Source organism: Zootoca vivipara, chromosome 2, assembly GCF_963506605.1.
Source record: "Zootoca vivipara chromosome 2, rZooViv1.1, whole genome shotgun sequence".
Classification (NCBI taxonomy): Eukaryota; Metazoa; Chordata; class Lepidosauria; order Squamata; family Lacertidae; genus Zootoca; species Zootoca vivipara.
In genome coordinates, this window is record NC_083277.1 from 99,571,952 (window position 1) to 99,584,524 (window position 12,573).

The 12,573-nt window shown below is 46.3% G+C and overlaps 1 protein-coding gene across 4 annotated transcripts in view; it reads left to right on the top strand.

Moving 5' to 3' along the window:
• The window catches only part of SDK2 (sidekick cell adhesion molecule 2), a 334,547-nt gene that overhangs the window by 236,603 nt on the left and 85,371 nt on the right, over positions 1-12,573 (top strand). For all 4 annotated transcript variants that reach the window (XM_060271952.1, XM_060271953.1, XM_060271954.1 and 1 more), the window contains exon 3: positions 5,669-5,775. In XM_060271952.1, coding sequence (XP_060127935.1) covers positions 5,669-5,775 — 107 coding nt within the window. The remainder of the gene's footprint in view (positions 1-5,668; positions 5,776-12,573) is intronic.

Genomic DNA, 12,573 nt, shown 5'->3' on the forward strand with positions numbered 1-12,573 from the left:
TGAACGTGGGTTTGGAGCACCACCACTAGGAATTAACAACTCCCTCCAATAGGCTGGCAGAATTGAGAAGTTTGGAGCTAGCCTGTCAAAAGGAGAGAAAGGTGGATTTAAGAATGAGTTGAGGATTATGGTCAGAGCTCTTGTGTGATAAGCTAAGTCAAGTCCTGAAACAGCAGAGATAGAGGCAGTTACTGCTGAAAAGATGGTGAGCCATTGGAAAGGGGATTAAGACTGACGGAGCCAATCCGCTGCGTGCTTACTTAGAAGTAAGCCCCGCTGTATCAAATGGATTTTACTCCCGTGCAAGTGGTTGCTCCCTAAGAACTGCTATCAAGGCCAACTGAGGCCAGAAGACTCATCAGCGGATTAAGGTAGTAGGAAGGCCTGTGTTTGCACCCCCAAATGCAAATCTTCCCCCTCAGCACAGCACAGTGTTGAACACTGTTGGTGTAGGTGTGGTTTCTTTCTTTCTTTCCCAGGACCACATTAATATAGGAATGAAAGAGGATGTGAAAATCGATGGGGTACATCACTATTGGAAAAAATGAAAAAGCCAAGAAGAAGCCAGGCGATACTCAAGGGTTCTCAAGATCCTGCGTCAGCATACAGACTGGTGATTAATTCGCAGCAGCCTGCTAGGATGAGGATCTTAACGTTCATTGGGGCATTTTATTATTTACTTATTTGTCTTGCCAATTTGTATAATCCTTACTTAAATTTTGTCTCTAAGGGGTGTACAGGTAGCTCAATACAGCGAAGCTAAAAATCAGTCAAAACTGTTAAATCAGAATTCAGTTAAATGCCTGGTGGAATAGGAAGGGGGGCAAGAAGCCTGTTCCAAAAGTTCAGCAGGGGGGGGGGCTGTCTGCCCTTAATTGGAAGGGATTCAAAAAAAAAACTAAGTCTGCAATATTGAACACACTGCTGCTGGTGGATATGAGTTCTGCATCTGAGCCATGGGATATAATGAATCGGGCATTGCCTGAGTTATCCTGGACCCAAGTTGTTAAATATCTTGTAAATTAATACAAGAACCTTTAACCTGGCCTGGTAGCATATGGGCAGCCAATGGAAGCTTTTGAGCACCAGAGTGGTGGCAATAATCCTACCCCTATCAACAGTCTAGCCGGCATGTTTTGCACCAAGGGCAGCCCCACAAAGAGCTCGTTGCAATAATCAAGGCTTAGCTCAGTGCAGCAGCAGCAGCAGAACGACCGTGGAGAAGCAAGGGGGGCTGCAGTCTCCTCTCTTGAGCCCTGCACTTTGTTCACTGACATGCCAATCAGGACAGTGGATAAAGAATTGTGAAAGACTCTTGTGTGCATGTATATGGTGGGCCCAGGGCTGCTAGAATGGAGAACTTGCATGGAAGATAAGTTGCTTCTTCTGTAATGTAATCTCCATATATCCCTGGACTGGACATATCACAGTAAGGGTGATAGCAATGGTGGTAAGCAGCCAGAGACTTTAAATGAACCATTGCCCTCTAATTCTAATGGACTCAGAGGCTTTCCCTGACATTTCAAGTATTTTGGAAAAGCACAGCAGTTGCCTATTCCTCCCATGCCCTATTAGCCTTAGCATTTACATCACCTTGTCGTCTTGAAACTTCCTCTGTACTTCAAAGCCTCCCACCTTGTAACTACTACATGGGAAGCCAGTGCGCCAACATCAGGAGGGCAGGCACTCAGCTCTCCTCCTCTGTCCAATGGGGGTCCCTTGCCCTCTTTATCCACAGGTAGAAATGAATTTTCCTGCACGCCGCAGGCAAACAGCAGTGTGTCTGCACTGGGGGAGAAGTGTCTCCAGGCTTCAAGGCAACCATTAGATGATCACCTCTCATTATTAAAGTTTAATTTAAACTGCGTATCGAAAAGAAAAATACAAACAAACTCGTATCAAAGGAGCCTCTGGCACTTTTAGTACTTGATTAAATTTGAGGATGTGGGGGCTGGAAGCAGTCTGAATTCCTTCACTTATTTCCTTTGAGTTTCTTTCATTGCTCCAGAGAAACTACATAAATGAATGCCTGAGATTAATTTACTCTTTCCAGGTTTTCTGCAGCCTAAAGGGAAAGCTTTTCCTGCTAGCCCCATAACATGTTCCCCTTCAGTTTTTCCATGATCTTTTCCTACTTCATTTCCCAAGCTTTCGCACTCCCATGTCCTAAAACTCGTTTCACCATAGCATCCAGCTGTCATGCTTAGAAAAACCCACATATTTCAGCAACTCCCCCTTCCCCTAGTTTTCACTGTCTCTCGAAGTTACCACCAGTGGTAAGGATGCTTCAAACCTGTTTGAACATAGATCCATTTCCCCCCCATGACATGTGGTTACAACTGCATTGATGAGACATAGCAAAGTTCCATGCGTATTTTATGGGGTGGGGTGGGGTGGAGCAATGCTGTACTGTGCAGTGCTGATAAAATAATCTGTGTACATAAAAAAATAAGCAGAGCTTTTTGGATCAAACCAATGTCCCATCTGGTCCAGCATTCTGTTCTCACGGAGGCAGAGCATTGCCATCATGGCCAAGAGCCATTGGTAGTCTTTATCCTCTGTGAATTGGTCTAATCCTCTTTTAAAGCCATCCAGTTTGGTGGCCACCACTGCCTCCTGTGGGAAGAAGTTCCATAGTTTATGTGCCCATAGTTTATCTATCCTAAATCTTCCAACATTCAGCTTCTTAGCTTCATCAGATGACTGGGAGTGGCCACCGAGACCATATAACACCGGTCCTGAAAGACCTACATTGGTTCCCATTACGTTTCCAAGCACAATTCAAAATGTTGGTGCTGACCTTTAAAGCCCTAAACGGCCTTGGTCCAGTAGACCCGAAGGAGTGTCTCCACCCGCATCGTTCAGCCTGGACACTGAGGTCCAGCTCCGAGGGCCTTCTGGCGTTCCCTCACTGAGAGAACTGAGGTTACAGGGAACCAGGCAGAGGGCCTTGCCCTGTGGAACGCCTTCCCATGAGATGTTTTAGAAGACATCTGAAAGCAACCCTGTTTAGGGAAGTTTTTAATGTTTGATGTTTTATCGAGTTTTTAATACAGTGGTGCCTCGACTTACGAATTTAATCCGTTCCGAAGGTAGATCGGAAAATATAAGTCGAAAAGCGCCATTGGAAACGCGATTTCCCGTAGGAATGCATTGGAAACGGGAAAATCCGCAAGTTGAAGCAACCCCATCTAAAAATTCGTAAGTCGAAAAAACCCTATCTAAAACCGCCGCGGTTTCTGTTCGGATGTTGAGAAATTTGTAAGCGTGCGGCCATTTGCCCCATTCGTAAGTCCAAAAATTCAGTTGTTGAGTCGTTCGTAAGTCAAGGTACCACTGTATTCTGTTGGGAGCCACCCAGAGTGGCTGGGGAAACCCAGCCTATTATTATTATTATTACTAGTGTCATTCAGCCCGTTAAGTAAACGGGCGCTAGAACTTGCATATTATTATATAGGATGTGTGGGGAGGAAGGGGGGAAATATCAGCCTGGATGGATCAGGGGCAGCCTGAGCAGCAGGAAGAAGGGGCAGGATCTGGGCCTCTGCCCACCCCACATCTTTTTTCGGGGACAGGTTCCTCCTTGGCCTCCCCCCACCCCCACCCCAATTTATTTTAGAATGGGGGCACAAGAGGAAGAGGTGTTAACGTGTAGGCCAGAAAAGCTCCAGCCAAGCCCAGCCTCTCCCGCCCCCTGCCCTCCCCGTCACTAGGGGCGGACTCCTCGTCGCCTCCGCCCGTCAGGCGCCGGAAGAGATCTCCGGGACCCGAGAGCAGCGCGGAGCGGCATGGTCGCCCTTGGCAAGCTCAGGGTGGCGCTCCCGGCTGGCCTGCGGGCAGTTCGGCCGTCAGAGAGGCTCTTCGGAGGTGCCTCCGCCGCGCAGCTCCGCCCTCAGCCTCCCTCTCCAGAAGCCGAGGCGGTCGCCGCGCTCTACGTCCACGTGAGTCCGGCGGGAAGAGGAACACGACCCACCGCGCGCAAGAGGCAAAAAAAATGGTGGTTGGAGGCCGCAGGGAAACGGTAGGCAGAGGGTTGGGGGGGGAGCGCACGCGCGTGTGCGTCCAGTCTCTTCGTCCAGTCCCTGTGTCCGTGGGGCACATGCACAGTAGCGCGGACACAGGCACACGGACTGGACGCAGAGACACAGGGACTTTATTATATAGGATTATCATTATTATTATTATTATCATCATCATCATCAGATGTCCATGAGTTCTCATGTTGTAGCAGAGGGAGAAAAACTTTTCTCCAGCCACCTTTCCCATGCCATGCATGAAGTTATATACTTCTGTCATGTCACCTCTTAGTCACCTTTTCTCTAAATGAAAAAAGTCCCAAATGCTGCTACCTTTTCCTCTCTTGATCATTTTGGTTTTGCCCTTTTCTGAACTTCTTCCAGCTCTAGAATATCCACATTGGGGGTTGCTGGAAATGGAGGGTGAATGGGCAGAAAAGATGATAATACTGTAGAGGCTTTCATTTTCACAAGCTATGGGGTAGCCCACATTCCCTTTTTCATTTTAAAAAAAATCTATGCAGGACCAAGGAATATGAATACCTCTGAACCTGAAATAGTGGAAGCTGAAGAACTCTGGCCTTTTCTCTGATTTGCTTCTTTTTCACATTTTGTGATGTTCATTTGAAGCCCAGTGTCTGAAAGAAGAAGTCAGGAGTTCAGACGCCCAACAACTTTCAGAAAAATCACATGTTGGATATTACTTACTGTTCTTTTTTATAGGTCAGCTTTGTCCTTTATATAATTTCCCAATTTTTATTTCAACCTATCTGTTGTACTGAGAAATACATAATCTTGCACCAATCAACAAGCAAGTTTAATCAAGCAAACCTATCCAAACCTGTAGAAAGTTACATGTGTTTTGTCTCTTTTTAACTACTGTTGGTTTTAAGCATCATTTGAATGCTCTTAAATACCCGTTTTAATTGTTTCTTATTGAGAATTTTAATGTTCTGTTTTATATTTTTGTAAATGGCGGCTCCCATACTTTGTGGTCCTGATACCAAACCTGAATTTATGGCTCTCTAGCTCTGCTTAGCCTCCTTAGTTGAGTCAGGCAGCCATCCTTGGGAGCCATGATTCTCAGCTTCCTTTCCTCTCCACCCAAATATGTGCACTGCACGTTCATTTTATCCAAAACAATGTGGTCACTTTCTCTCCCATATAGGTTTAAAATACTTTTTAAAAACCACAAAGTTGTAGGGCTGGAACAGAAGGGACATCTTCCAAAGTGTATCCCTCTCCTTTAACTGGAGTGTGCCTGTGGGAATCAATCCTGAATAAAAAATGCTGTTTTCCAAAAGCTGTTCTCAGCATCATGTAAGACCAGTTGCTTTCTTCGACCCTTCTCTCCTAGTTTTATTCCAACAGCAGATTTTATATACTTTTTGGCTTTTATTTACTTTTACTTCTTTCATTTTTGGTCCACGGAAATGGGGTGTAAAGGCCACCACATAATCAATCGGCAAGTAAATAATGAAAGTTTGTGTTGATATAGGCCATGCTGCCACAGTGTACATGACAATAATTCACTTTAGCCTATCAGGAAATGTATGAGATTACAGCTGCCCTTACTATGTACCTCATTGATTGTGTATTGCATTGATCTGTTTAGTCATCTCCCCCTCCTTTCTCTCTCTCTTTTTTTCAAGGTACATGATCACATCCCTGGACCGTACGCATGCTGGCTTCTACCGCTGCATTGTGCGCAATCGCATGGGAGCCCTTCTGCAAAGGCAGACTGAAGTGCAGGTGGCATGTAAGTGGCGGCGCATGTCATACTCGAAAAGTTTATATATATATATATATATATATATATATATATATATATATATATATATACACACACACACACACACATACAGGGAAATAATCCATGAAGAGAGCTACAGAGCAAGAGGGCAAAGGATGTTGGCAAGAGAGGTTGACCATTCCCACCCCCCCTGGAGAGCTGGTCGACAGACCAGGGGAGGCCCCAGGGCCCCATGAGGTTCCAGGGCCACCTGGAGAACAAGAACAACAACCTGGGGAACAATTTCCGTGAGTAGGAGCTGTTCACCTGCTCTGCCAGGATGCCCCCTGGAGTACTGTGTCCAGTTCTGGGCACCACAGTTCAAGAAGGATACTGACAAGCTGGAACGTGTCCAGAGGAGGGCAACCAAAATGGTCAAAGGCCTGGAAATGATGCCTTATGAGGAACAGCTTAGGGAGCTGGGTATGTTTAGCCTGGAGAAGAGAAGGTTAAGGGGTGATATGATAGCCATGTTCAAATATATAAAAGGATGTCATATAGGGGAGGGAGAACTTCCTGACAGTAAGAGCTGTTCGGCAGTGGAATTTGCTGCCAAGGAGTGTGGTGGAGTCTCCTTCTTTGGAGGTCTTTAAGCAGAGGCTTGACAGGCATATGTCAAGAATGCTTTGATGGTGTTTCCTGCTTGGCAGGGGGTTGGACTGGATGGCCCTTGTGGTCTCTTCCAACTCTATGATTCTATGCCCATGCTCCCTATCCCGAATGAAGGGACTTGCCTGTTGGATGATAGGGCTTCAACAAAGTGACTGGAGGACCAATAAACTATTTGAGTATGTGTCCTTCCTGAACAAGGGTAGGTACTCTACACTCTAAACCAATAGCAGTTTAATGCCAGTTTACTGTTATGGCTCTGCCCCAAAGAAACCTGGTGATGGTAGGTTGGCAAGGGGGTTAAGGCAGCCCATGTGCCTTCTCACAGAATCACAGTCATGTCATATTCATTCATTCAAACATTTTCACAATAACCTTCAAATCGAACACATTGTTTCATAAGTTGACTCAGACATTTTCTACTGCACTATATCTTTATCTATTACAAACAAGTATTTTGTCTGGTTTTTTCTCAAATCCTGCCCTGAATTTCATTTGACTGTAATATTATTTTTAATAGTCTACAAAAGGCCTTCATTCTTCTATGAAAAGTTTGTCATTTCGATATCTTAATTTCGCTTCCAGCTTTGCCATTTCTGCATAGTCCCCATTACTTTCAAAAGCTACTCCTCCCTCGTTGGAACCTTCTCTTCTTTCCATTTCTGTGCATATAATATTCTAGCTGCTGCTGTTGTCACTTACATTAATAATTCGGTCATCATCTTTGGAACATCTGTCCCTATTATACCTATAAGAAAAGCTTCTGGTCTTTTGGGAATAGCCCATTTAAACATTTTCTTCATTTCATTAGATATCATTTCCCAAAAACCTAAAAGACAGTCTGAAGGAATTCATGGGGAGAGGGAATGACAGTAATGCTAGCTAATTTCTGATGCTGATGTGCCCTTCGACTCCCCTTCCCACTCTGAGCACCTCCTGTCCTACTTTTCTAAACTTGTCTGAATTACCCTTTCCCCGTCACAATCAGGAAATGCTCTTTTCAGAGGTTTGTTAGTTGTGGCCTCATTATCACTGTGATTTCTCTTTCACATGCACAGAGAGAGAAATGTTTCAGTTGCAGCATATCTTTATGACAAGTAGTCAAGGTCATCAGGCAGCAAGATCTGGACTGCTCTTGGTGAGCAAAATGTTAGGTGAGAAATTATTGGGTGCTAAAGGGCTCTTCAGTTGAGCAGTGCAAAGTGGATTTGGAATCAACAGCTGGAAGGTGGAGGTGGAGGAATGCAAATTAAAAGAAAGGCACAGTCTCTTTACAGGGTGAGTGATGAACCGCAGGGACAGAACATCATCAAACCAGGGCCTCTTTCACCTTCTTCTGATCAAGATTAGAGGACTTTGTAAAGGACACCACTCAGACGGCTGCAGAATTTTTGATACAGCAATAATGAAAGGGTATTCTGCAGCCGTGTCCTGTCCATGAGAGGTCACCTTCCAATTTTATCACACTTTATTAATCCTCTGACAACAATAAAGTGACCTTTTGTAGCAGTGCCAAATGACAGAACCTCCAAAGCGATGCCCCTTTCCTCCAAGCTGACAGATCTTAAAATGTCTTTTTTTTCCCTTTGTTGGTCTATATGCTTGCTTTTTTAAAAAAAGGGGGGGAACCTTTCCGATTCCCCCACCCCTGTCATCCCTATTTGCAAATCTCCTATGGCAAGCAGAGCTGGGAACTTGTGAAAGCTTTATCTTCAGTCCCTTGTAATGGAGCTGCAGGAAGAAAACAGAGCAGGACTGAGGGGCATTGGAAGATTGGGAGGCAGGTTGCGAGGGGGTCGTGTGTTTCCCCCCCCCCCCCAATGCTAATAGAGCCATGAGGAGACAGGAGAGTAGAAGTCTAAGCATGGAGGAACATTAGCGGGACTGCATGTGAATCTCACCCCAAGGAAGAGGAGGAGGCTGTTTGCCTGAAGTGTTAAATCCCTAAGATGGCTTATAACAAAAGCAAGCAGTTCTTCTCGGCAGCACCCTCTGGAAGGCAGGGAAAGCAAACAACGTTTATAACAATTACAGCACCATTGCCTGACGCGGGGACAAGCCGCCCATATAAATCAGCCCTGGTCTCTCCGACGTGCGGGGAGGTGGGGTGGAAGAGGCCGGAGTGTAGATGACAAATCTTCTGCTGGCGACTGAAGATTGTGGCTCAGTTGGCTGCCTCCTGCGGCACTTAGCTAGAGAGCCTCGTGCTTTCAGCACAGCTGGTGGGCGGACGGGTCTCTGGGAAGGGGCATTTCAGTGGGGATGAACCAGACTTTTCACAGTTAGGAAAGTAATAGGGAAATGCATTTGCAGTGGAGCCCTTTGATCAACTTTAACCGCACAAACTTCAGTGGAATCTATGAACTATTAAAGGGAAGGTGTATAAACACCCCACAAGCAAATCAGGACGAATGCAGGACAAGCGCACATTTTCATATAGCCACCCTGCAAACAACTGCATGATAAAGACCGAGTATAATCTAACCTCCGTGTAAGCTTTGCGAAACAAAAACCTGGATGAATGCTCAGCCCTCAAGCCATCTGGAGCAACTGGAAATGGCAAGCAGGCCTTGATTCCCTTCGCTGCCTTCATTTGTTTCTCTTCTGAGATTTGCTAGGTTCTTCCAGGTTAACATCAGGCAGCCGATCCCAAACACCAAAAGGCTAGGTCTGACAACGGATTCTGCATGCCAGATCAGTGCATGCTGCGAGGACTTCAAAAGCCCGGAGAAGAAGAGAAATAACTTGCTGAGCCAAGAGCTGGAGAAGAAAGCAGAGGAAAGCGCCGTGACCACCAACCAGAGGAAAGGAGCAGCAGGAGCGGGGGGGGGGGTGTTAATTCAGGCCTCAGGCAAGGTTGACAAGGTGTCCGCAAGGCTTCCTGTGCTGTCACTACGCAGACTATAGAAGCACCGCCTGGGAAAGGGAGATGCCATTTAATTAATCCTAATAAAAGAGATGCTTTGGAGGAGCATCATTTGCTAGTGTGGAGGGGTGGGTGGGTATCAGAAGCAAGAGAGCATCTCAGCTGGTGAAAGAACAACTGAAAGTCCAGGCATTGGTCTCAGCACTGGACCACAATAGCTAATCTTCCTTGCACTCTTCCCAGCCTTAATTCCCTGTTCTCTTTGATGTTGCCCTTCCGCATCCTTTGCCCACAACTGTGGGAGCCACCATTTTTAAAAATTCACAACCCGGAGTCAGGCTTCAAATAATATACAAGCACCTTCAAAGATACTTTGAGGTTTCTAGGTTTGTTGGGTTGTGTGTGGGTTTTTTTTTTAATTAAGAAAAAAGAAATACATAGGGACACCCATTAAGCGGCTCCACTATCCAGAAGCTAAAGAACTAAAATCCACCCTTTTCTAATTGTGTATTCCTTCATCGCTGTGCATTGCTGCTACAAAGTTAATGCCACAAAGATTGTGCCAGAACCAATTTCTGTATTGTGGCAGTTACTCTCCGTTGTGCACTTAGCTATCTCCCTGCACTTAAGAGAACCAGGAATTCCTTGAAGAAAAACTGAAAATGTTCACGACTCTCGCAGCTTTCGTTTTTTTAAGGGATCTTCCTCCACGGTTACGAGATTCATGATGAAATTACAGGTGCAGGAAGCCCTGAGGCCAACATCTCCAACGATGGGGGCTTAACCTCCCTCTGACGCTCCTTGTTAGAAGCACTTTCCATCAGGAATAATCTTAAGTGGACTTGGTGCCTCATCAGCATTCTCGGGAATGAAGATCTACGAGCCGAAGCAGGGAAAGAAAATTAAAATCCAGACAGCCACTCGAAAAACTTGGCGAGGGGTGGGGAGAGAAGCAGCACCTTGCTGTAGGGAGGGGACACCCCCAAGATTTAGTACGCTGACTTTCACGACTCTCTGCCTCTCTGCCAGGAAGAAAAATAACCTCTGAAAATTGGGGAAAGAAAATAATCACCATCAAAAGTGGGGAGATCTGTGAACCATCCCCTAACTTTGAATTTGTAAATCATATTGCATCTACAGGATGAAAACCTCCTGGTCACAGCCATGGCATATACTTAAAGCACTCTTGTGTCACTTTAAACGCCATGGCTCTCACTCCCCATAGAATCTTGAAAGCTGTAGTTTGTTAAGGGTTTCCTAATGACACTCAACAAAATACAGTTCCCAGGATTCTTTGGGGTGGCGGGGAGCCATGACGGTTAGAGTGGCATAGTTGTTCTTTAAATAAGGTAAAGTAAAAGCAAAGGACCCCTGGATGGTTAAGTCCAGTCAAAGGCGACTATGGGGTTGCGGTGCTCATCTCGCTTTTAGGCCGAGGCAGCTGGCGTTTGTCTACAGACAGCTTTCTGGGTCATGTGGCCAGCATGACTTCTGTGCGAAACGGAACACAGTGATGGAAGCCAGAGTGCACGGAAACACTGTTTACCGTCCCGCCACAGCAGTACTTATTTATCTACTTGCACTGGTGTGCTTTCGAACTGCTAGGTTGGCAGGAGCTGGGACGGGACAGAGCAACAGGAGCGCACTCCATCGCACAGATTCGAACCACTGACCTTCTGATCGGCAAACCCAAGAGGCTCAGAGATTTAGACTACAGCGCCACCCACGCCCCTTTAAATGTATGATGTGGATGAAAGTGGTTAAGAGAACTGGAAGGGGGTGTCTGCTTTCCCCCATGGTGAGCAAGGCTCTCAGGGGCAGCTCTTTTTTCCATAAAAAGGGAGCAAATATTGACATAGTAGAAGGGGAGGGTGGTGTACCGGTTGAAATGTGGAAAGTTGTGTAGCCTACAGCAGGAGAACAATGAGCGGGCAGTGCTTTTAAAAACCACACACCCCTCCGCCTGGAAGCACCCAAAGACAGAGATGGGGTGCAACAGGCACTCCTGAAAGAAGCAAGAAGCAGCTGCCCCAAACTCTGAGGGGTTTTGGCCTCTTGTGTAGTGATGGACACATAGTCAGGGAGCTGAGGCAGGTGAGCTGTGCATAGAAAGCTCATTGGCAAGCTTAGCAGAGGCTCCTTTTATTAGCACAATATGCACACGTGTAGGAACAGTCTGACCTTTAGTGCTTTACATCATGAGCTGACACGTATGTTTCCTCTGATATTTGTGAGACCTGCTCCACCACATGAAGTGAGCCATGCCTTTCCAAAGGGAGGCAAAGGTCACAGACAGGACACGGCAGACTACTGAGAAAGCCTAGGTGAGAGTGAGGGCACAACATTCAGACAGCCCCGGCTTGCCTAGGGGTGGAAGTTTGCCACACACCCGAAGGTCAGGCTATGGCCTGCCGGGCGGAGGTTTGGCTCACGCCCGGTGATCAAACCTTGGCTTATCTGCACAGGCGGTGGTTTGCCTCGCACCCGTTGGTCACTGCTTCACTCCTGAAGCTGTGGCACATTCCAAATGCGACAGACACCGTCCACCGTTGTCAAATAGTGCTTCCTTGGCGTGTGTGAGGCACCTGGCCAGGTGTGCAGTTTACCTCAGCATTTAAACAATAAAAGGCCCATGTTATTACCCAAGCCCTACAGAGCACACCTAAGAGATCTGAACACCCCTAATTCACTCCATCATCACCTTCTCCCCCCCCCACCTTCCCCAAAGCAGCCCCCACCCCCTCCAAAGGTTGGTGGCAAATCAGGCAGCTAATGGGAAATTAATCAGGCAGCTGTGCTAATGCTAATGGCCAAGTCATTAAAAAGAGATTCTTTACACGTTTTTAATTACAGCAATTAAAGCAAGTCAATAAAATGTCTCCCCATGCCCCCCCAATTTTGTCATTAGTACTATTATTATTAAAGGTTCTATAAATTTTCAAGCACACAAGCAGCTGGGCCACACGAGGAGACACTGACCTCCATCCCAGCAGCGTCAAGGTAACTGTTGATCAAACGGTGTGAGGAGGGGGAAAGGGAAAGGCACCTCTGAATGTCGATTATATGAGTGTTGGAGGGGGGTGGGCCTGGGAACTGTAAGTGGAGGGTTGTGAGTGTGGGCGTTTTTGGGGGGGTGCACAGATGAACGTGCATAGGCAGAGTGTATAAGCAGAGGAGATTGCATCAAGCGTGGGAGAACAAGACATTTGCTTTTTAGCATGGGTCATTGCCAATTTAAAGCACATGAAACATTAATTTGTGCCGTCTATGTTCTAAAGAAACCGGCACAT